The sequence below is a fragment of the Lepidochelys kempii genome, chromosome 4 (assembly GCF_965140285.1).
Source record: "Lepidochelys kempii isolate rLepKem1 chromosome 4, rLepKem1.hap1, whole genome shotgun sequence".
In the NCBI taxonomy this organism is placed as follows: domain Eukaryota; kingdom Metazoa; phylum Chordata; order Testudines; family Cheloniidae; genus Lepidochelys; species Lepidochelys kempii.
In genome coordinates, this window is record NC_136383.1 from 116,509,189 (window position 1) to 116,535,090 (window position 25,902).

At 41.9% G+C, this 25,902-nt stretch overlaps 1 protein-coding gene across 2 annotated transcripts in view; it reads right to left on the bottom strand.

Annotated features, from left to right (window-relative positions):
• Positions 1-25,902, bottom strand: part of CRMP1 (collapsin response mediator protein 1) — a 68,518-nt gene that overhangs the window by 11,673 nt on the left and 30,943 nt on the right. For both annotated transcript variants that reach the window (XM_073342537.2, XM_073342538.2), the window contains exons 4-12: positions 24,009-24,173; positions 20,675-20,736; positions 18,825-18,905; positions 15,853-15,921; positions 13,501-13,621; positions 11,977-12,133; positions 6,697-6,838; positions 4,950-5,120; positions 1,788-1,967 (exon numbers count right to left, since the gene is read on the bottom strand). In XM_073342537.2, the coding sequence (XP_073198638.1) occupies positions 1,788-1,967; positions 4,950-5,120; positions 6,697-6,838; positions 11,977-12,133; positions 13,501-13,621; positions 15,853-15,921; positions 18,825-18,905; positions 20,675-20,736; positions 24,009-24,173 (1,148 nt within the window). The remainder of the gene's footprint in view (positions 1-1,787; positions 1,968-4,949; positions 5,121-6,696; positions 6,839-11,976; positions 12,134-13,500; positions 13,622-15,852; positions 15,922-18,824; positions 18,906-20,674; positions 20,737-24,008; positions 24,174-25,902) is intronic.

The following is a 25,902-nucleotide window of genomic DNA, read 5'->3' on the forward strand; positions in this document are numbered from 1 at the left end:
ACGCTCTGGAAAAGCTACGCCCATATGTTTGGGGACGGCGTTTCCACCTGCAAACCGACCATGCTGCACTAAAGTGGCTTCACACCGTCAAAGAAACTAACAAAAAACTTCTTCGGTGGAGTTTAGCTCTCCAAGATTTTGATTTCGACATCCAACACATCTCAGGAGCTTCTAACAAAGTGGCTGATGCACTCTCCCGTGAAAGTTTCCCAGAATCAACTGGTTAAAATCGTCCTTGAGATGTGGAAAATATTGTTAGTCTTTATGTACTTGGTAGTATATTTAGAGATGCATGTGTCTTATTAACTCTGTTTTCCTAGAGCTCCAGGAAGAAATCCCAGCCAGTGTTTCACCCTAGCTGAGATTTGGGGGGCGTGTCATAAATATAAAGGGAAGGGTAAACCCCTTTGAAATCCCTCCTGGCCAGGGGAAAGCTCCTCTCACCTGTAAAGGGTTAAGAAGCTAAAGGTAACCTCGCTGGCACCTGACCAAAATGACCAATGAGGAGACAAGATACTTTCAAAAGCTGAGAGGAGGGAGAGAAACAAAGGGTCTGGGTCTGTCTGTAGTCGTCTTGGTCGGGGATAGACCAGGAATGGAGCCTTAGAACTTTTAGTAAGTAATCTAGCTAGGTATGTGTTAGATTATGATTTCTTTAAATGGCTGAGAAAAGAATTGTGCTGAATAGAATAACTATTTCTGTCTGTGTATCTTTTTTGTAACTTAAGGTTTTGCCTAGAGGGGTTCTCTATGTTTTTGAATCTAATTACCCTGTAAGATATCTACCATCCTGATTTTACAGGGGGGATTTCTTTATTTCTATTTACTTCTATTTTTTATTAAAAGTCTTCTTGTAAAAAACTGAATGCTTTTTCATTGTTCTCAGATCCAAGGGTTTGGGTCTGTGGTCACCTATGCAAATTGGTGAGGCTTTTTATCCAACATTTCCCAGGAAAGGGGGGGTGCAAGTGTTGGGAGAATTGTTCATTGTTCTTAAGATCCAAGGGTCTGGGTCTGTAGTCACCTAGGCAAATTGGTGAGGCTTTTTACCAAACCTTGTCCAGGAAGTGGGGTGCAAGGTTTTGGGAAGTATTTTGGGGGGAAGGACGCGTCCAAACAGCTCTTCCCCAGTAACCAGTATTAGTTTGGTGGTGGTAGCGGCCAGTCCAAGGATAACGGGTGTAATATTTTGTACCTTGGGGAAGTTTTGACCTAAGCTGGTAAAGATAAGCTTAGGAGGTTTTTCATGCAGGTCCCCACATCTGTACCCTAGAGTTCAGAGTGGGGGAGGAACCTTGACAGCCCACAACAGTTGTTAAAAGCTGATAAAATGCCAAATACAATGAATGCTTCCAATGTAGCATGTACATGGGAAACAGAAATACTTGAGCTGCTTATCCAACATGCTAAGTTATGTAACAATTTAAAATGACAGCCAGTCCTGACCCCAACCCCCGCAAAAATTGTCGTCCTTTGTTCTTTGTTGTTAGCTAAAATTGCCTTCTATTATCTTTCTCTTTCCTTCAGAAGACTGTACATCATAGACATACAGGGCCAGATTCCCAGCTGGTGTAAGTCACTGAAGCTCCACTGAAGTCAAAGTACATCAATTTACACCAGCTGAGGTTGTGGCCCATAGTCTTTTGGCAGCGTTTCCAGTCCCACATGGATCCATTTCACTTAGGAGAATAATGATGCAAAATGTTTTCTCGTGTGATTCCAAGAGAGCCTGGAGCGAGACCAGAAGATATGTGGAGTATTAAATAACAGGCCAAGTTTGAACCTACCTTATTCCTGATTTTGATGCGCTGGTAAAGGTATTCAGGGAAAGGTTTGCGAGGAATGAAACGGCCCATTCCCTTATTTACATGCAGATTTCCATCTTCAAACACAATCTTTCCTTGGCTTATGACCACCAGGGGAGCACCATGGCATTCCATCCCTTCAAAGATGTTATATTCAACAGCCTGAGGATCAAACGACATCCACTGAAAACTCCATGCAAGCTCAATCTCAAGTCTGTTTTTCTTTGGTAAAGTGAAATACACTTTTATGGCCCTATTTTAATTCAGGTTCCACTAATGCACCTGCAAAGCACCTGCAAAACGTGCAAGCACACTTGTTTGTTTGGATGAAAAAATAACTGCTTTTCCACACATAAAGATTTATTTATTTCCGTTTAGTAGTTGCATTGTTGAAGGTTAGATGAAAATGCGATCTTTACGCATAATCAAAGGGTTCAAAATACACTTACTCCCCAGGGACAGAAACCAAAAAAATGCTTTGGGGTAGATAAAGTAATATACAAGCCTGTTGCGTATCAAACACAGGTCAGTTAGGGTATGTCTACATTGCAGTTGGGAGGTGTGACTGCAACACATGTAGGTTTCAGAGTAACAGCCGTGTTAGTCTGTCTTTGCAAAAAGAAAAGGAGTACTTGTGGCACCTTAGAGACTAACCAATTTATTTGAGCATGAGCTTTCGTGAGCTACAGCTCACTTCATCGGATGCAGCCACAAGTACTCCTTTTCTTCTTTCAACACATGTAGGTACACCTGCGATATCTTTGATCCAGCTAGCTTGCTAAAAATATCAGTGTAGCCTCAGTGACATGGGTGACTACATAGGCTAGTCAACAGAGTATATACCTAGAGCAGGGGTGGGCAAACTACGGCCTGGGGGCCGCATCAGGCCCTCCAGATGTTTTAATCCGACCCTCGAGCTCCCGCCGGGGAGCAGGGTCCGGGGCTTGCCCCACTCCGTGAGGCTCCCAGAAGCAGGAGCATGTCCCCTCTCCTGCTCCTATGCATAGGGGCAGCCAGGGGACTCAACACGCTGCCCCCGCCTGAAGTGTTGCCCCTGCAGCTCCCATTGGCTAGGAACCATGGCCAATGGGAGCTGCAGGGGTGGTGCCCACGGACAGGGCAGGGTGCAGAGTCGCCTGGCTGTGCCTCCACATAAGAGCCAGAGGGGGGGACATGCTACTGCTTGTGGGAGCTGCTTGAGGTAAGCACCCTCCCAGAGCCTGCACCCTGACCCCCTCCCATGCTCCAAGCCCCTGCACCACCCCGATCGTTCTCCCACCATCCTGCACCCCTCGGTCCCAGCCCAGAGCACCCTCCTGCACCCCCAACTCCTCATCCTCAGCCCCACCCCAGAGCCCGCACACCCAGCTGGAGCTCTCACCTTCACCGCACCCCAACCCCCTGCCCCAGCCTGGAGCCCCCTCATGCATCCTGAACTCCTCATCTCTGGCCCCACCCCAGAGCCCACACCCCCAGCCAGAGCCCTCATCCCCTCCCATACCACAACCCCCAATTTCATGAGCATTCATGGCCCGCCATACACAGATATGCCCTTGGGCCAAAAAGTTTGCCCATCCCTGACCTAGAGTCCCAGGTGAGATTGTACTCAGCTAGCCTGTGCTGCTGATGGCTGGTGGCTACACTGCTATATTTAGCAAGCTAGCTTAATTAAAACTAGCTTGGGTATGCCTACATGTGCTGTCCCTAATTGCATAACCCTTAGAGGCACTGACTCACCAAAACACTTTAGCAAGTGCTTAACTACAAGCATGAGACTTGGGAACATGCTTATGGATAAGCATGTGCTTAAGTGCTTTGCTGAATCGGAGCCTGAATGATTTAGATCTATTCTCTGCACTGCACCACCCCTGCCCTCCAAAGCTAGAAAATATACTTGGATAGCAAGGTGTTTATTTTCAAAAGTGCCTAGTGATTTAATGTGTCCCACCTGAAACATCTTAAAGGGGCCTCATTTTCAGAGACTGGTGTGCTCAGCCCCGTTTAAGGTCGGGAAAACACAAATTGAGGCACACAAACTCATTTGTCATTTTTGAACATGTAAGCCTTTTTTAAATAAAACATATTATTGGCTATCCAGTAAACTATCACAAATATTTAATGAAAATCAGTCATATTTATGGAACTGTGACCCAGTATGGTGATGGACAGGATGTAAAATACCGACTAGATACATATGCAGTGTCGTTGTAGCTTTTTCAGTCCCAGGATATTAGAGAGACAAGATACTACCTCATCCACCTGTCTTTCCACTAGATTGATATGTAAATTAGATTAGATTAGATAAAATAAAGCAAACATATGGGCCTGATTCTCCATTATCCTGTCCCTTGTGTAGTCATTACACAAAGATCAAAGTGTTTGGAAAGAATACACAGTTAGTATTTTATGCAAATTGGGACACAGAATCAAAGAAATATACTATAAAGTTTCGTAATTAAACAAGACCAAAAAACCCAAACCCATCCGTAATCTAGAACCCAGATTATAGAAACATTGAATTAAGCATAACATTTCAGAACATTTTTCGATCTGCTCAGGCAATTGATGATAACTCATGCTTCAGAAGTAGGCAAAATAAAGAAAAGAAAAGAAAAGAAAAGAAAAGAAGGGTGGGTTGGGGTCAGATTTGTAAAGGTATTTAATCACCTAAAGATGCAAGGAGGAACCTAGTGGGACTTTCTAAATCAATAGGATTTAGGCACCTAACCTGCTTAGGTGCTTTTGAAAATCCCACTACATGCCTACTGGCATCTTTAGGCATCAGAATACCTTTAAAAATCTGATGCTGGCTACAAGGTTGGTGCAAATTGGCATGGCTTCACTGATGTCCGTGGAGCTATGCTGATTAACAGCTGTTGGGGAACTGGCCCATTCATTTAGCCAATTATACAATATTCTACATGCTGGAAAAATTCCTTCCGGACTGAAGTGGTAAATTTCTTATTCTCTGAAAGAACAGATTTAATGACTTTCATCTTAATATGAACAATCATACTTTTTAATGCAGAACATCACATTATCCAGCTCTTACGTATCTAGCACATTGGGAGTTCATTTGCGTTAGAAGATTGGTCGTTCCGAAGCAGTTGTGTTTATAATGACAATATGCAATTTTTCTCTTACCGATTTATGGCTTTTGGCTGTAATAGTCTTCACTTTATCTGGATCCCAGATAACAACATCAGCATCTGAGCCCACAGCAATCCGGCCCTTCCTTGGATACAGATTAAAGATTTTGGCAGCATTGGTGCTGGTAACAGCAACAAACTGGTTCTCATCCATTTTGCCTGTAGCCTACAAGCAATTTGACATGAGTAAATTATGCTTCCAAAACGGAGATAGAATTGGTAATGTCAACATATAAGGGCATGTGCGTAGATAGACTGGACAGAGGAAATAAGGGATGGAGTTGCATGGTCCAAAGGTTTTATTAGCATGAATTTGTGAGGTCTGTATTATTCAGGAGCAGCAAACAGATGAGTGAGTTATTCACATCATCCCAAACAAAAGCCACTAAACCCTTAATCCAGACCACACCATCATGTATGCTGTGTATGCTACATGTTTTATTACAGATAAAAGGCTTGTCTCAGTTCTGCTAAGTCTCCTTTCCCTCGGTCTCACATGTGAAGGTAGTGCAATATCGGTGTAAATGATTTATATCTGCTTTAAGGCACTTTTATACTGCCAGAGGAGCATAAAGGAGCAGCAGTATACCTGAAAAATCAGACTGCTTTATTCTTATCCCTACACCTGCAAATCCAGGTTGCTTTAGTAGCACAAGTCCACTGTACAGGGCTTAAAGGGAGAGAAAAAATCATCAATGATCAAATTTTAGAAATATCTAATAAAGACATACAAAATCTTTGCTGGACAGAACAATGTTGTGATTTTACAGTCCAATATGTTTGGAGTTTCTCAAGCTAGAAACAAGAGCAGCGTGCCCCAATGAAAACCAGACCATTCTCCCTGTTGTATGGTATAACAACACCCGTTTCTAGCCTAAATATAACATGAGCTACCAAGTCCACAACTGAATGTTACCCCAACTGCTTCTCAGCCCAATGTAGTTTTGCAGCTGACATTCCATGTTCTGTGGGAGAAAAGAAGAAAAAATGTCTCTGGTTGATTGGGTTTTGTTCATTTTGCTTTTAAACAGCAGCTATTTGAAGCTGCTTCAGTGTTTGGAATCCTAGCAGTAGTCCCTGGCAAGTTGGACGGGGAAACAGTCCAAGTAAGGTGGTCAGAGGTGCACTATAAATGCAATCAGAGTTTTACAGTTTGTAATATGCATATCAGCTTCACCTGTGTGTACGGGTGGGGAGAATGCATTGTATATTAGGATCCATGAAACATCCAACAAATTGCTCTCTTATGCCAACATCACGCTGTAAAATACTCCAGCATAAATTACACAAAAAGTCCTCATTTAAATGGCTTTATATTATAACCTTAAGCTTTGGTTCCCATCCATCTGTAGTTTCTCAAAAATGATGTGACATTTCCCCAAATTAAATGATCTATTTGTCAAGTTTATACAAAGTCTATTTCAAAAGCATTAAACTGCTTTGACTATTATGTCAGCTCCAAACATTCAATCTGACACAATACCCAAAAATGATGTAGAGTCAATTAAGCCTCGGGACTCATAAAACATGATGTTTTTCCATTGTAAAAGAGAAATAAAATACAAAGCTTTTAACTGCATTCCTACTAAGTATTTAAAAATAAATAATAATCTTATGGTAGCTTGTTCTATAGGAGCTCTCAGAATATGGGGAAACCACATGAATGCTGGCATAGAGCCCCGTGGCTTTCATTATCCAGCTAACAGCCAATTCTTAGTCTATAAAGATAAGCAATTACTCACGACAGACTTGTCCCAGATAACAGTCATTCTTTCCTCAATTCCATTAACTCCTTCAGGAATCATAGTGAAGTTATCCTTTCCGATGGCTTTCTGGGCAGTGCTGTAGGGACAGTGCCCACTTCCCGTCACCTGCAGGTCCCCACTAAGAAGAGTTAACACATCGTGTATTGATATTACAGGATACACAGACTCACTTGCCATCAAGTTGGGTGTGAATTTGTTTTTTCAAATCTAGACATGAGAGGCGCATGCTCTAACCCACGCTAGCCACTAACAGCCACCACATGCTATTCTGGTGGCTAAGGATCACTGAAGAGCAGGGGTGCTCTGGTGAGATCACCTTTCCTTAAGAAAACCCTCTGTCCTCAGCTTTACACCATCCAGGCATGTTAAGATAATCAACTACTGCCGAGATCAGCTGGGTTTTGCTCTGTTTTTCACCACGAGACTGGTACAAAGCCCACGCAACAGGGCTGAGGAGACGACTCCATTATTAGTGTTAACAAAGGTTAACAAAACCCTGTATTAAATATTCTACTTTAAAGATAAATCCATAATCATGTGAAATAAAAGTAACATGATGAATACCAGATGGCTTTTTGTGGTTTTTTTGGTCTATAAATTTTTCATGGAATTTGTACAAGAAAAGCTCTCTCTTTGTACCTTCTGACAGAAAACAGGGAATGAACAGGCAAGCCTGCACTCTGATCATTCTGACACCAATTAGTTGTCCCCAGAAAAAGACAACACCTCAGCTTTGAAGGTCTCAGCCTCACATAATATTGCACTGCAGTTTCTCGGTCTCCAAAGGATGAAGGTTGCACTGACCATGCTAGGATTTGAACCAGTGGTCCCTCCCCATCTTAGTGTGTAAATTGCAGGTTTCAAACATCAAGAGTCCTTAGATTCAGAGGTTAAAATCCCAGCAGCTTTATAAATAACCAAGTGAATGAAGAAAAAGGTCCGTTATCTGTCACATTAGTACAATTTACTGAGGTGCCAATCCTATTCACTTATGGGAAACTTTCTGCATCATCTTCTGATCCTTTCCTATCCACAAAAAAATGAATCAAGCAACATCATGAGCCTTTGATTAGAAGACAAACCTCTTCGTTAATAGTGAAATAAGAGTGATTAGACTAAAAGTATTTTTATATTAATGATTTTCTTGTGTTACCGCAAATTACTAAACACACCAATGGCATCACAGGATTTGCTTTCCATTTTATCTTGTCCTTGTCCTGTCCTCTAAGCTCATCACTGTCTTGTTGTATGAAAGTTTAATTTGACATACTGGATTCTTTAATTTTCTACACATATTAATAAATACAATTGTAGGGACAAGAAACCCTCCTCCAGCTCAATTGGCCTGCCCATTCCAAGTTTATCTTTACAATGCAGTCCTTTTTTCCACAACACTATTAATTCACTGCACCAGAAACAGTCTAGGACTCTCTCTGTCTCTTGTCCATGCTTTATTTTAGTTGCCTTTTCCAGTGGTTTGTTCCATATGCCTTTTGTGTGAAGTTTTTCTGCTGAGACCACAGTGCTTAGTCTTCTTAGTTCAAGAGCATCACTTAGGCCCCAATTCAACAAAAAACATTCACCTATGCTTAACTTTAAGCACGCAAACAGTCCCATTGCTTGAGTTTATTAATCAGTAAAGTGGGTATAAACATTAGAACTGGTCAGAAAAATTCTGTTTTTTCCCATGAAAAATTTTGAGTTTTTGGTGAAAAATATCAAAAAACTAAAATATTTTGTTTCTGAAATGTCACTATGGTGGCACATTGGATTTGTAGTTCAGATGCGTCATGCTCCCATTCTCCTTCATTGACTAGGTGGCCTGATCATATTACATCTCCTATGAAGCACCACCATCTCATTTCTTGGTGAGGGGAAGCAGTGCATCATGGGAGATGGCGTCTGGCTGGGGAGCCCAGTCCATACATAAGTGTGGGAGCATGAGGTCTCCGAATTACATCTCCCATGAGGCATCGCAGTGGTATTTTGGATTCCAGGCAGTTTTTCAACAAAAAATATCTAAATTTTCTGTGGAAAGCAGACATTTTTTGTTCAGTCAAAAATCCAGTTTTCTGTCAAAACAGTTTCAACAGCAAATTTTCAACCAACCATCAAAAGCATGCTAACCTTATGTTGTGAAGCTTGTTTAATGCTTGTAAAATGTGTGATCTACTGATTAAAAGTGCTATAGAAGATATTATTAACCATAATCATATTCATTCTCGGGTAAAAAAACATATATAAATGCACTGCAAAGTATTAATATATAGGATTTTTTTAAGCTTCAATGTATTGATTTAAAGTATTAGACCTGAAAGCAGGCTAAGCTGCTGTCATGTAAGATCTCTGACTCTAAGCCAGTGGGGAATGGGGGACATTTCTGCATGTTTGGAGCATAATGAACATTTCCCTGATTTCCCAGTCTTTTTGAACGATTTTGGTATTAAAAGATGGCTTTATCTGGGTTACAATTCTAAAAATTCTATTGCCATTTTAGCTATGCCAGTTTGACCCACATCTTATTAATATGTTGGAAGCCTCTTGTGGAGAACACACAGCTGTGTCTGCTGCAGTAAAAACAATGATTTTTTTACACATTGCTGCATGAGCTGGTTAAAAGTCTGATCCTGTTCCCACTGAACTCAACAGCAAATCTCCTAATGATGTCAATGGTGCAAGATCAGGCCAGAAAAGACCTTTTTCCTGTTTTCATTTTAATGAACAGAAAGATCAAATAAGGGAGCTAATTTCATCTGCTCCCAAGGCCAGCACCAGTCAGAAATGAACCAAATTCTGTATAACCCCACCAAACATACATTTGACTTAGGGCCAGATTCTGCTCTCATTAACATCTGTGTAAGTCCAGCACCAGTGGAGTGACTCTGTATTTACACAGGTGTCACTGAGCAGAAGTCATCCTCTACTGCACATACAGAGATGCATGGACATAGTCTCTGATGTACAAGTACCTAGACAGATGTCTCCCCATGCTTTTATATCACCCATGTACATAACCTGTCAACCTGCTGTGGGGAAACCTCACTTCTGGAAGAAACGTGATCTGCAAGCAAATGACCATTTCTAATTCTTCTAAAAATGTACTTCATCCAATGTACGGGTGTCTCTGGAAGCAGGAATCAGCACAGTTAGGGACATAGTGCCACCTCCCGGTGTTAACTAGTGGCTTGGCTGGCAGACAATTACTCACTCTACTGTGAGCACTCTGTCCTGCTGGGACTCAAACAAAAGTCCCCTATCACCCCAAAGCAGCAGCTCCACCACTTAAGCCAAAGAAGCATTGCAATGAGCTAGAAGCAGTACACACTTTCTGGAGGTGATACCCAATTCCAGGTTGCCAAGACACTGCTGGTAACTTGTTGAACATTTTCAGAGCTACCTGAACCTTTGTGGGCAGACAGATGTCATATTACCCCTTCTAACCCTTGGAATGACTAACCTCCTCCAGAAAACTCTCAGCAAAACAACTCAGCTCCCACCCCTCCTTTCCCAGCCCCTATCAGCGGGATACCCATCTCTTCACTGTTCCTACCCCCTCCCATCTCTCTGATGATAATCCTCCTCTCTCTCTCACCATCTCCTGATCCCTTTGCAGACAGCCAGCACACCCCCACCTCCCATCAGTGGGCTGACAGCCTCCTATACCCAGTCTGTTTCTTCCCAAATGCAAACTTGAATCCCTAAATGAAGCTGCTCTGGCATTTATGCCAGTTCCTCCCCACCCCTCAGCTGCCCTCCAAATGTGAACCATTTACCCCTGCTGGTTTCCAGCTGAGGAAACAGTCTGGGACCAATAGAGATGGGGCACAACAGGAGGGTAAGCTAGGATGGGGCCTAAGGGAATGTTGACACTGCCACTGGGAGGTGCGATTCCCAGCCTAGTTGACAGACTCACACTAGCTCAGCTCAAGTTGGAGTACTAAAAATAGCAGCATGGACATTGCGGCACTGGTGGTGGCTTGGGCTAATCACCTGAGCTCAGACCCAGGCTGCCAGGTAGGTTTGGACACGGGCAGCTAGCTCAAGCCACCAACCTGTGCCACAACCTCCCCATTGCTATTTTTACCATGCTAGCTCGAGCTGAGCTAGCACAAGTCTCTCTACCTGTGCTGGGAATTACACTCAGGAAATCAGGCCTCCTAGCTGCCAGACAACCTCCTGCCTCATGGCCCTGTCCTAAGAGCTCATGTGTGTGCACATGCGTGCACGCAGATTACAATAAGCATTTTCACACGTAAGGACAAGTTGATGCGTGGGACTGTTTTATTATTAGCAGAGCTCAAGGGAAAAGTACAACACGAGGTCTGTTCAGGGCAGAAGATGCACCAAGATATGGCACCTTCTCACTGGTTAACGCAAAACACATAAGAATCAAACTCCTATCTATCTTTCAAATGCAACGTTACATTAGAAATGGCCACGCTCCCGCCTTGACCTTACTCCTCCCTGCCAGGAGTCCTCTAGTGAAAGAAGTGGATCACCTAAGAGAAAGTCCACAAGTCTCCTCTCTCTCGTGTACCGAAGCACTACCTAAAGGCTGGGATGATGCATGCACCGAAAACCAGGGTTACATTTACTTTGGTGGAAGTTGTGAGAGTGATGGTTGTTGACCTTTCAACCTGGAAGCTTTTTAATAATAAATAACTCTCATTGCTGAATAAATCCTGTACCACATTTCCTCAGTTAAAATTGCAAATAACATATCACTCTTCACATCAAGTCCTGTTTGTTCTGTCACCTTCACAATAGATCAGTAGATTAACATCTGTACAATATACACCCATACAACACTAATTCTCCCCTACGTCTACAGCATTAAACAGGCAGGCTCTTTTTAGTTATGCTTCTGTTGCTGTATGTGCATTATGCACACAACATAGTCTTCCAGCCTATAAAGCAGGCCAAGGAAACCTGCCTCAGAAAGTTGCACTGTCAGTTTACTATAGCTTCTTTTAGTAATAATTTTGAGTCTGACCCAGCTCCCACTGAAGCCAATGGGAATTTTGCCATTAACTTTAATGATAGCAAGATTGGGTTCTTAAGGACTAATTCTATTGTAACCTAACATCTCTTGTCCATCATAATTTTATACATTAGGATAATGGTTCAAAGCCCTTTGAAGTCAGAGGAAATATACCCATTGACTTCAATGGGCTCTGGAACAGTCTCGAGATGTTGCATCTGGCATGGGTTTTGCACTTATGTGACTGACTGTTTATAAACAATTAAAGGTTATACCATGCTAAGAGTGAGTTCAAGTGATCTGGTGTGGTGGGGTCAGGACTCAGAGGTGGTGAGGTCACAAAGGCTGCAGCCTTGGCCCAGTTTTTGCTCCAATAATGTGTCCCATCTGTCCCCAGGCTGGCAGTGATTGGCTCGCCAAAAACTAGAGGACCTGGGGAAAAGCAAGAATATACAGTAAATGGTTAAAATCCACTTGCCAATGCATTATGCAGCTTACTGCGAACAGCCATGCATAATTTACATGTTGCTACATGGACAGCATAACTGCTAAGAAATTAAACAGCCCTGGCTTTGTCCGTATTATAAAAATTTAATCAGGCAGCTTGCCAAGCCACATATGCTTTTGATCGAAATATTTACAAAATTCTCTAATCTGGGAGGAGAGGAGTTCAAAATTGTGTTTAATTTCAATAATCTTATCAGCGCCATCTTTTCTCTGTTTTTAAGTGAGTTTGTGCAGTGGATTGAAGACCCTGGAGACTGAAGTTCTTTATGTACGCACAGACCATGTGCAGCGCAAGCAAGCGGAAATGCAGGCTTTCTCCCTGGTATACCTCAAGTCTGATCAGAAGGGGACACATTAAAGATCCAGAGGAGAGTTTGCTCTCACTCTTTGGCCTCGTTGCACTGCCCAGTGGCTGAGGTGCCAGTGCTCCAGAGTCAAATTAATTGCTGCTCCTGCGGCCTGTCATTGGTGATCCCCAAGGTAACCCATACGCCACAGCACTATAGAGCAGCACAGGGGCCCTTCCCTTGCACTTCTATGTCTCTGCGGCCTGCCTCTCACCTGCCTAACTGTAAGTGAGAGGTGCTGGAAGTGTGGAAGGCTGAGGGAGAAAAATAGAACCAGCAAAGGACCCGGTGAGGAAAGAAAATGAGAGAAAAGAGAAAAGCAGAGACAACTGAGAAGAACAGAACATGCCTTAAGAGGAAAGACAAGGAGCGGAGTCAGCAATAAAGCAGGACTTGCAGCCGGTGAGTATTAAAAATACGAAGGAGCAGAGCATGGGGGGGACACTCAACACTGCAGGGAGCAAAACCTCTCCCTCTGAGGTCCAGTGCATGCGTTCTATTTTCCCCCACCCACTGCTAGCTCATGAAGCTTTGTAGCACTAGCAGTAACTGTCAGCAAATGCTAGAGAGATACATTCTGGCAGCTGCCCCACAAAGGCTGAGAGTCCGTGCTAGGCCTTACAAGGGAAGAAGATAATCTTTGCAAGAATGAATAGCCAGCAGCTTGGGATAAGGGTAAGAGGTAGCGTGTGAGAAGGGAGGATTAAGATGCACATTTCAGGTAGGTGGAGGAAGGGGCAGTAGGAAGGAGAGTGTCAAGGTTGAATAGAGTGGTGGGGTCTCACTTCCATTTTCCCAAAACCAAATTGTTAGCACAACAGCAGCCATTTGAGTCAGTGGATACTGACCCCTGCATTCAGCAATTGGGTTAGTTGCTAGAGCTTCCATTTGGTAAATTATACCTAATGCACGCCCCCTTTGAGGGGAATGCACTGAGTTCCATACCTCTCTTCCTAGCCAGCGCAATGATATCAGCCGCGCTCTTACTCATCACCTTGGTGATATACACCGGACAGTTGATTCGACTGCCAATGGTGATGGCACGGAAAACAGCTTCCGCTTCAAGCTGAAATGGACAAGAAAACAGGCAGAAAAATGTAAGCTGAAAAGCGGAAGGAGGTGAAAGTGAAATCCAGGACTGAGCCAGATTTCTCTCTTTTTAACGACAACAACAACAAAGGCCTTGTCCTGCTTGGCTCATATACTGCTGTGCAGTGTTGGATGGGAGGAAGAAAAAAGTCACACACAGCCTTGCACAGCTTGTGTAAAGGCCAAACACAATTCTAGAGTGTGTCCGCTCTACTTTTCCAGAGGCACATGGTGCCTCATGGGGGCAGAGCGGTGGTGAGAAGGCAAGGACACAGCTCTGCCCCTAACTCCATGCATTAGCTACCCAGTACTGCTGGCCTGGGGGTTGATAGGCTAGAATAGTGTAGCACCAAGCCTCTCTGTGCTATCCCAGGGCAATGCAGCTCTGTACCCCACTGCCCCTTGCTAACAGCACCATCAAGCCTTAAATAGTAACAAAGAAATGTTATAAAGGACTTTGCTGCTTGAACCAAAGCTCCCCTATTAACTCCCTCCCCTATTAACTCTTCCAAATCCACATTTCTTCGTGAAGCCCCATGGCCTTCCCCTAGAGTGACCAGATGTTCCGTTTTTATAGGGACAGTCCTGTTTTGGGGAACTTTTTCTTATATAGGGGCCTATTACCCCCCACCCGTCCCATTTTTTTCCACAGTTGCTGTCTGGTCACCCTACCTTCCCCCTACAAACAAACACAAAGGAAAAGGAAGGGGAAAACAGTGTCATAATTCATAGAAATTCTCTGTACCCTCAGACAATGCAGGCTTAGGCCCAATCTCTACCCAAGGATAAGACAAACAGTGAATATAAGTATTTCTAAGGAACAGCATCAGCAATATAGGTTGAATTTAGCCCATAATCCATAGAAGGCTTTCAAACATCCTCCAGTAAGTCCCCTCTGTTCCTCAGTGTCCAAGCAATCTCCCACAAGGAGCCATCTGGGACATGCATACAAATAATTTGTCTTCAGCTGGAGCGGCAGTGTCTTTCCAGGGCCACTAGAGGCCTCTCTTCACTGCCACTAGTCCAGTGGTTGGCCCAAACCCTCTCAGTATAGCTACATCCCAAAATCCAGAAAACTGGATTGACCGAAATATTAGACACAAGGTTATTGATAATTCTCTTCAAAGTCTTTATCAGTCAAATCTGTAAAGACAGCATCTCCAAAAGCAGATGGCCTAAATCTTTACAGTTTAAGTACTTCTTTTAACTCTCTTCTCCTAAAATCAAAATGTTCACCCCAGCAATTATTGTTTTTCACCTGATGTTCTCCTAGGAGCCATTATTACAAACATATACACCTCATGACAAGCCAGAGTGTAGATTCATATCCTAATATGGGAATGGTTCATCACCAGGCAAACCTGAGGAAGAAGTGGAGAGGTTTTGTACCTCAGTAATGGGGCTACCACATGTGGTGGTAAGAAATACTTCAGCTTACTTTTTGGCAAATATCCAGCTCGGATTTTCCCCAGGCCGGCACTCCCATTAACAGGAAAAGACTCATTAATTTAGAAAAATCCACACCCCTCAATGATATAGCTATGCCAACCTAACTCCCTGTGTAGACAGAGCTAGATCAACAAAAGAATGCTTTTGCTTACCTACCTACTGTCATATGGGGAGGTGATATTCCTACATCACATTCCTGCCATCAGTGTAGGCTCTATCTACATACGTGGGTATGCCGGCATAGCTACAGAACCATAATTATGCCGCTATAGTACCCATAATGTAGACATGGCCTTAGAAAAATCCTTTTTCAGTGACCTATGCTGATCCATGCATGAACGGATTTTATTATAGGAGAAAAGTGCATAAATCAAGCTGACCCACAGAATCCTTCCATTCTCATGAATTCACAATATTACAATATGTAAATGTTTGTGAATATGTACAGATAGTAGGAAAAACACTTATTAGGAGTATTTTTGGCTGAAATGTCTTGATCAGCTGATGTACAATATGTCCTGTGAATATTTTGCAGACTTTGTTACTAATTTTTAGCATGATGTCTCATACTTAGAAAATTTTGCAGAGAATGGCATTATCAGAACAGGCTGTGAAAAGCAGATGGTTTGCTGTCCTCTCCTCCAACCATCCATCCATCTACCATCTTCTCTTTTATTTATTTATAAGAAACTTACTTCCTATGGTATGTAGATGCCAGAAGACATTTCCAAGAAATATAGACTTAGTTAAGCCTCTTACCTCCTCAGGTCTGCTTAGGGCATGTCCCTCAGGTCCTGTGATTCCCATCTCCAGGATACGTTTTTGTTCCTAAAATGTAACAGACAAATGCTGACCACCTCTAGAACAACATACATTTATGTTAAACTTCCTTTAGTGTACTGAGGGAAATGTTTTCATACTGCCTCCCTTTTTTGTATATGCAACTGATAGTGCCTGCAAAAAGGGACACAAGGGCGAAAAGACCGGCCCTAAATATATTGGGCCAGATTCTTCACTGACAAACACCACATGCAACCTGATATGGGCTTCAGTGGAAGATTTGTGGCTGCAAGGCAGTATAGAATTTGGTCTATTGTGACTGCCCCATGAGAAAAATGCTACTGTCCTCCCCTAAAAAGGAGTCTTATGAGAGAAGAACACTCAATGCCATGAAATATTGTACTTATTAAGGCAAATATTGTACTTATTAAGGACAACCCTGTACTGTAATTCCTCCTTTACTTACACAATATTTTTTCTTCTCTCTCTCCTCCTAGGTAGTATCATTATTTTCTCAACCTTTTTGACAATACCTATTTACCCTGCTGATTCTTCCTCCGACCCTTTCAGGGGTCTTGCTTACATGATCTAAATTTTCTGTAATTCTTTTACAGTTGATCATGAAGATGCAGAACTAAATGCCCTCTAACCCCACTAAAAATGCACCCCTTTGGTGCTATATTACTACTTAATGTTATCTTAAAAATGGATATTCCAAGTATTCATTGCTCAGTCAGCTGATGTTTGTCAGCAAAATGTTGTGCCAAAGCTTCTTATGAAAGGACATGTGGGCAATCCTTATGATTTCATATAAAGATCATGCAAAGGGTGTTTTTTTGGAGTAAACTTTCTGATCAAAAAAGGTGATGGATTAATAGGACCTGCAGACACAGCACAGAGCTATTAATGCCCCACAAATCCTGACCTGTCTCACCCTTAGGTCTCTAATGAGCAGAGCTGGCCAAATGTAATGATTCTGTGATATAGACAAATGTCCTCTAGAGACAGGGATGAAATCATCTAACACGTTTTCATATGTAACCTAATGAATATTTGATCCCAGGTCTCTGGGGGTGAAAAGCTAACATACTACCAACCTGCTCCAACAAGAATCATTCAGATTACACACACAGATTTGTTTCAGAGTAGCAGCCGCGTTAGTCTGTATTCTCAAAAAGAAAAGGAGTACTTGTGGCACTTAGTCTCTAAGGTGCTCCTTTACATAGATTTGTGTCTTCACTACACTGGGTGACAAATGGACAATCCATCATGATCATATATATAAATACACTGTACTAACCAGCCTGTGTCCATGAGACACATTTGGGTTAGAAAACAGAAGTATTTTGCATATATATTTTAAAATAATTTTAAATAAAATGCACCTGTAACCTATGCATGCAGGATGCTGCAGACAATTAAAATGCAATAATAAAATATTACAAATACATAATATGAAAGAAGCGGGATGACAAAGAACGGCATCATTTAAAAATAGGCTAGTCACATCCAGAAGATGGCAGAATGAAGCAGACAGAGTGACAAAATTATCCACTGTAAGAGGATTCAGTAGTGTTAATAAACTAGGACATGAGTTTGATGAGATAAAGATTTGGGTTTACATACTGGTTAATCATTCAAGCATCCACCGTGAGCAGCTTTCTTTCCACCACCAGTATCTTGCTGTAGAATACAACTCTTTTTTTTCTTTTCTTTTCATTTAGCATGAAATTTCAGCCTTTTTTTCCCCCCCCAAATTGAAATGATTTTTTCACCTGAAAATGTTGGGATTTCCCATGGAAGAGAAATTCCAGTTCCTGATCAGTTCTATTATCTACTGTAATTAGAGCCATGCAGGCAAATCCCTGAGCCCATGTGAAGCTTCACTGAAGTCAATGGGACTCCACACAAACACAGGTCTCCACTGATGCATATTCCGTTGCAGGATCAGGGCCTTACATTGTTAATTCTTCAGGGCAGGGGCCATATTTTTTAAATCACTGTAATGTGTCATGTAATGTTATGACCATATATATATTTTTTTAAAGAAAATAATAATCCTATCACCACAACCTCTTCATTCTGAGTCTATGTTGAACTCCTGGAAATCAATGGGAGTTCAGCCATTGACTTCACTGTGGCCAGGATTTCACCCTGCATCTGCTGTCTTACACATCACTGCTGTGGCATCCCGTGCTACTGGGACAGCTGTACACCATTAGGCCATGGTTTCCTGGAGGAGCACACTCTCGTGTCTCAGAGGACATTTTAAAGGGACACAGTATTTGAATTTCCTTAACTTGACTGATTTCCAGATTCAGAGAGAGCTCCCTTTCAAGAACTTGGCCTAATTTATTTTTAATCACTTTTTAGAAAGTTTTACAGGGTTGGTTTTTTTGTTCCCTTTGTATATGTTTATAAGGGTCTTTTCAGCAAAGAAGCACAAACAGGTCTGAGAGCAACACCATCAATGTGCTTGGGCCCATAGCCTTGCCCCCCTTGCATACACTGACTTCTTCAGCAGCAACAATACTGGGGTAAGGCCTCCCAGCTCCTCAACCGCTCCTCAGCATCTTCACAGGATTCTCCCTGCTGTTTGTCCACCCAGCTGCCACTGCTCCCAGGGAACCAATTCTTGCATCCCCATGTCCCTCCCACCAAGGCCCCTTCTTTGACTCCCTACGTTCCAGGCAGGGAGCTGTCAGGAGTATCACCTTACAGCCTGCATGCTGTATCATTACACACATGGAATTCTATACTGGCATTCCCATAACTCATTGATTTATCATTACAAGAAATTAGATTCAGCAAGGAAGCTTTACTAGGCAGTCTGTTTTCCCACCAACACTTTCTCTGATTGCTGTACTAGCAGACAAGTTTCCCTTCTCCCCTGTCACATGAAACATATTCACTCTCTAAGGGAAACAGAAGAAGAAATGCGACTCACTCACCTGAGCTATCAAATCTCCATTTTCAGCATGGACCATGATTACAGCTCCAAGCCCTTTCAGAAAGGTAAAAGCTTCATAAAGCTGTAAGTGGTACAAAGAGGGTCATGTTACTGAATAAGGGTAATATGTTACTTATTTCACAAACATTTCTCCTCATATTTTGAATCATATTTTTATGCTGGCTCTTGCAGAAGTGTTCGGCCACCACCAGCCCCATGTACAGTCCCGGCTAGGACCTCTGTGGCTGCTAGCTATTCCATGTCCCCACTCTCCACACCAGCCTGTCACCAAGTGGTGCAGCAGCTGCAGTCCTGAGGAACTATGTGCCACCTATAGGCAAAGTGTTTCCCTGAGGTCCTTCTAAGGCAAGGCAACTACCCACTACCTCCAATACAGTCATGTGCCTCGTGACAGTTCTCTGGTATGCAGTTTGAGTACAGGCAGCTAACTAACTAAATAGATACAAAAAAGCTTCCATGAATGAACAAGGAATAAGTCCACTAAATTGGAATAGCAGTTAAGCTATGGACACTTTTAGTACAGCTACAGTACCCGTATATTCCCTGAAGTATACACTTCACGCACCTTTCTGTAAGTGTGGGCACAGTTTCAATCTCATGAATGTCTTTCATTTACAGCTAAAGAATTCTACTGTTTTCTCTCATGGGTTTCCATGTTAGTTGCTTTCCAACATTCAAAATAATCCCTACAAAAGGGAAGCAATGGATTCAATTCCTTACATGTGAGCTTTTCAAAAGCACCGAAGGGAGTTTAGGGACTGCCACTGAAAGTCAATGGGACTTGTGCGCCTAATGTCTTTAAGCACTTTTGAAAACCCCACCCTAAATTTTCTGTATGTGGTCTCACTAAGTAATATTGGGAGCCCAGTTTTCAAACTTGGGCACTTAAACTTATGGTATCTGGTCTTCAACTGAGTCACTCAAACAACTACTCAGTGGGCTTGGGGCATGTGAGCACTGATCTGAGCATGCAAATGTGTAAATGGGCACTCTGCTTTAGCCATTCAAGTTTGAATATTGGATCCCTTGCCCCCTTATCCACCTTTTCTTAATATATTTTGCTGTAATTAATTCCATCAAGAAGTTGGACTTAGCATGCACCTCTTCTCAAGAGGATGCTGTTACATTTAAAAGTCTAATGAAAACCACGTGTATTGGAAGTATAACAAAAGTTCTTTAAGAGAAAAGGAAACTCAGCTCTGGAACGAAGTGGGAATAAAGCATTTGCTCAACTGAATAAGCAAACATTATTATTACTAACAGATGCCATTGTCCAATTACAATGATCTGCTGTCTGTGAATTAGAAAGCTGAAGAAGTTGGGTCTAAAACAAGTGCTATACAAACAAGCTCATTGTAATCTCCAACTCCAACAACTGAACTCAACCTTTCCCAAAGAACGCGCTTTAGCAGTTTGCAGTGAGTGAGAAACATGTGGGATTTCAAAAGCTATGTCACTTTTAATATTTCTACTAGTGTATCATCTCTTTTCCCCCCGCAACTCAGATTGAATGTTCCAAAGCCAACAAGTGATGATATAAATCCAGGGCAAAATCTTGAGGGGTGTCTTCCATTGAGCTTGATACCATGAAACACTGGTCACCTCTTTGCAAGGTGCTGAGTGCCATGTGCTCCCAAGCGCCTCCATGGAAAATACAGATGCTCAGCATCTCTCAGGCTTTGGCCTCCAGAGAGACAAATTTCATATGTATGCATTTTCTCAAGTTCAGTTCAAAAGCACTATGACTGTCTCAGGTAGCTCTAAACTTCTTAACTAATCAACAGAAAGGAGTTTATGTATATCAACAACGATAAGCATGCTGAAGAATACCTGACTGTCAGACATTTGATAGAGATCTTTATAGGCCATGTAGACTTGGAAAGAATTAACACCTGTTCCAAGACAAAACACAAGGGAGTTGTTAAGTAGATTCTTAAAGTATTTTTGAAGGTCTATTTTGGAGGAAAAGATTATTCAGGAAAATTGACACAGGATATTCACCTTGATTAAGTGATGACCCCTTTTGCTGGGCCCCAATGTACAGTTACTGCCCGCCTCCCATTCCAGACTAGACCTGGAGCAAGCCAACCACCATTGCAATTGAGATATATATGAGATATATATGTGTGACCAAAGAGATACATTAAGCCTGCCAAGGCAGAACCAGTAGTCATTTCTTATCCAAGGGAACCCAGCCAAAGGTAATTAACTTAATTATAATCCTATGTGAGCATTCACTGGATAGACAGGCTGAAAGATATACTCCTAACCAAGTAATTCAAATTCTCTGTTGCAACTTTCCTTTTTCTCTCTTAGAGCCATACCCTGACCCATTGGCATCAGTATGTGTTGTGATCCCATTGAAGTCAATGTTCTCCCTGAAGTCAATACAATACTGTTCTTGCAGCTGAAAATGGATATGGCTTAAGCTGCCCTTTTCAGTTAGTGGATTGCCCATATATTGATGTTCAGAGACCAAGGTGCAGATTGGTAATGTGGCACCCATCTGGCTATATGGCCATATAGGGTCAGAGATCCTCCCTCAGCTGGTGTACATTGACCTAGTCAATGGAACAACATGGATTTACACCAGCTGAGGATCTGGCCCATTACTTATAAATCTAACTATTTAAACAAATACTTTTAAAAATGTGCCTGATGCCTTCTCTCATGCCAGTGAGACCCAGCAAGGTCCCATCCCACATGTTATGAAAGTACCATTTAAGTCATGCCCATGGAATCCTGAAGATAGTCAAAGAAATGGGTAGAGCAATCTGTGGATCCTCTTGGCCAATATAGTACTTTCCTATGTGATTTCTTTACCTCATATGTGAGAGCCAAATAGATTCATGGGTTATGTAGATTGGCTGCTGAAATGATTGCAAGTCAGGGGAAGCTGTCTGCACCTTTATGAATAGTTGCTCCTGCAAAATTTTCAACCTCTCTAAAGCCAAAACCTCTTTGAATGAGCACTCTATTGATTTAGAACTGATTAACTGTCCAACTATGATGGGCCAATCTCATCAGCAGCCCTGAAAGCTCCCTGGCGATCCTTGGAGAGCATATTAGACAAACTCAAAGTTGAAATGTGATAACTAAGCATTGCTTCTTAACTAACCTGGGATCATTTAGTCAATCAGTGTAAAGTACATCATAGGGTCTAGATCCTCAGTTGATGTCAATGGAGCAATGAAGATTCACATCAAGACAATTTATACCAGCTGAGGATTGTGGCTTAGATGTTTCCAGTTTTCAGCAGATATTATATATTAATTTTTAAAGCTCCTGCCATGTTGAAAAAAGTATCCTATTTTATTTGTGCTTTATTTGTGCTTTACCTCTATGTCTTCTCTCACACATGAGTAATTCACACTGACTGAGACACACTACAGCATCAGTTTTCAGAGTAGCAGCTGTGTTAGTCTGTATTCGCAAAAAGAAAAGGAGGACTTGTGGCACCTTAGAGACTAACCAATTTATTTGAGCATAAGTTTTCATGAGCTACAGCTATGCATCCGATGAAGTGAACTGTAGCTCACGAAAGCTTATGCTCAAATAAATTGGTTAGTCTCTAAGGTGCCACAAGTACTCCTTTTCTTTTTACTACAGCATCAGTGAGAGCGAAGTTGACCTCCAAATGGTATATCTCTCAAACAATCCACTTAGGACCCCATAATACATTCTGCTTTCTGGACCAATGAACAGATTATTTCTTAAAGTAAATGCCAGGTCATATTTGTATTGAAAACTCAAATTTTTATACTGGAAGCAAACTATTAACCCTGTTGTCTGCACCCGGCTCTTAATGTAAGCCCTCAAGCACATACGAGAGCCATTTGTGAGCCAGCTCTGGAAAATAACAGCTAACCTTTGATACAAACTGCAGTACACTTGCTTGATAGTAAATCCAGCTGAAACTAGATTTAAATCCACATGATCAAAGATGATAGCAGGGGCAGAGGACTGATTTGGCACTGTCAACAATGGCAAATGCTGTCAGCCTATAAAATCAGCCCTATTATAAAAAGCATTGTAAAATTAGCTTCATTTTGCCCAAATTGTACATTATCCTGAAGATTAAAGACTTTAAAGGTTGATAGAATATTTTGTGGCCTAAAATCTGGTTACACAGCAGGTGTACTGTTACAGTAGTGCTGCTCAGGATGAAAAGTCCTATATTACTCCATCTATGTGGTTTCTCACTGAAAAACTGTCTACACAGTAAACAAGCTGTGCTTTGTCTGTATAGTTATACAGTACAGTTCTATTTAAATAGAGCATGTCAGATATGGTCCATCACAACACTCTACAAAGGACACTGCATTTATATATTTGGCTTTCTGACATACAAGAGTCAGCATATATAGCCCAGATTATACTTTTAGCAATAAATACCTAGTTGGTACTCAGGCACTCTGAGTGCACATGAACAAATGGGTAATGAACTATATAAATGCGTGTTTTGTGGGCACAACTTAGGAACCTAGACCAAGATATTTTTTTTTAAGTGTCTAAAGTTAGGCTCCTAAATAAGTGACCGGATTTTCGTAAATATTGGGCCTCCACTATCTTCCAGTGGGTGCTGCTGAATGGTCAGCAGTTCTGAAAATCAGGTCACTCCCCCAGATACCTAAATGTGGATTTAGAATCCTAACTTTAGGTTCTAAGTTTTGAAAATTTTGGCCTTAATTTTGAAAATTAGCCATATATTTCCAAATTTCAGGTCAAAGCAGGTGAAGTGCCATGTGGCATTGTTGTTCAAAGATGTATAGCCTATGACGACTGTCCAAGCACTCAAGGTTGGTCTCCTAATTATGTTATCTTAACATAAGGCCTGCCTTGCACTTTGCATAGAGTTATTTCCATCTATCAAGTGCTATCATTTTTAATCAGATAACCTTTTCCCCTTGCTGATTTGAATTCTCCTCATCTGTACTGGCATAACTCTACTGCCTCTAATGGAGTTACTCCTGATTGATTGCAGTGCATGGAGTTTCAGGCCCACTTTACACAGGGGTAAATGAATACAAAGGTTCATGGCCAGGGTATCTAGTACCTATATGCCTCTTTTGTGGGAAATAACAGGACTATCTGGAGTACTTCAGAATTGAGAATTTGCACATTGCTTAGAGAAAATGAAAACATTTTATTTTCATTAACTAACCTTTATCTTGCACCAGGATATCCATCTCTTCTCGGATCCCATCATACCAGCCGGTGATATCCACATGGAGAGAGTAATCACAACAGGATTTGGTGTCAGCTGCCTCGTGCCACTTTTCAAATGCAGTCAATAAACTTGCTCCAGCTTCAGGAAGCACATGATCAACTGAAATATAGATGAAGCACCTGTTACACAAATTGCACGTATTTCCTATTCTGCAGTTTCAGTAATTATCTATAGTGTACCTACAACAAAGCAGGATTTTTATTGACACAGTATAAATTGCAGGATGTGGGACAGATACAGACCTTTCAAGTATTCCAGCTTTTGCAGAACATTCTGCATTGAAGCTGAATCTAGCAGCCTGTTTTGCTGTACCATGAAGTCAGGAAACGTTCCCAGACGTGAGAGAGAGATCTAAACACCCTGTATCTTAGGGAAGGTGCACTGAGCTGACACGCCGGAGATCATGAATTCTGGTCTCTACTGACTGCCATTTACATTTCTATGCACTTCATAACTCTCATTATTGACCAAAGCCTTATATCCTTTTCTAGAAGGCTGTCATGAATTAGCCCATTCCTCTTTACCAATAAATTAATGAAGAGATCTTCAGGCAGCATTGGGAATAGAATCCAGGGCTCCAAAATAGCAGATTCAAGTCTTAACCACTCAGTCACGCTGGCTTTCAGAGTCAGTGTGATAATGACTGGGACTAATGATGCATGTAGAATTACTCATGTTTGCAGGGTTGGGTTCTACTTGAATAATGAAAACACAGCAAGGTGTACTGTATCTTAACATATGCAAACCTTCTGGTGTATTACTGAATGTATAGAACTGAGCCTTTTACTGGGCATTTTTCAATTCTGAAAGAGGGAAAAGCATGTTAAGAAACTTCACACTATTAATAAAGTAGAGAAATCCTTAAATTAAACAGTCCTAGCAGCTACATTAAATAAATGAAATAACTTCCAAAAGGAAAAGTACAGCTATTTAACGATTGTCCAGAAAGAAATCTGTTTTAACCTCTTCATTGATGCAAACGTACTGAATATAGCTGGCAGGTCCCACCTCATGTTCTTGATGCATTTGAACTTTCCATTGATTACAATGGAGCAACCATTTAAAACGTCTGCACAACCGTGTGCAGTGGAGTCCAGCAGAGGGACTGTTAGCAGAATGCTGTTCTGCCATCTTTACTGGAATATACTGAACAATATTATCCACCTGCTTAAAAGTGAATCTGGTTTTCCAGTCCAGAGAGGATGGAAATAAAAGCCTATTTAGACTTTCTAAATAGGCTAAAAGATACGGGAGCACCCAACTGAAGAAAATATACTAAAAAGCAACCCTTTCCACTATTAAAAAACAATAATGTATTGTGTGCCTATTTTCATGGCCTTTTGGTGCATGACACACATTCAAAGCAAAGCACCATCCAGAAAAACTAGCCATCCCCCACGACCCACTTCCAACTCGAAGGGAACACAGCTCCATGGGGCAGCATCAGACAGCTTTGGCCATTTACCCCAGCTGAGGCTCTGCCCCACATAATCTTAGTCCAGAGCCAAGCAAATGCGAGGCAGAAAAGATGCAGCTTGCTCAGCAATCTGATGCGCAAAGGACGAGTTTAACAGCCAGGACCATCCTACCAGGACATCCTGCTTCCAGGATGTAGCTGTAAGCAGGCTTCATTCCTCCTTGGTCTCATATCTGATTTCTTATACCACTGGTTTATTACTTTCCACATTTTTACCAGTATCTGATATGACACTGTAAGCACAACACTTTATTAGAATTGTTGCTTTGCTTTGTTACTGCCTGTATCAACTGATTAAAAAAAAAATCAGTGATAGCAAGTATAGTAGATCTCATGAGTGTTATGTGAGAG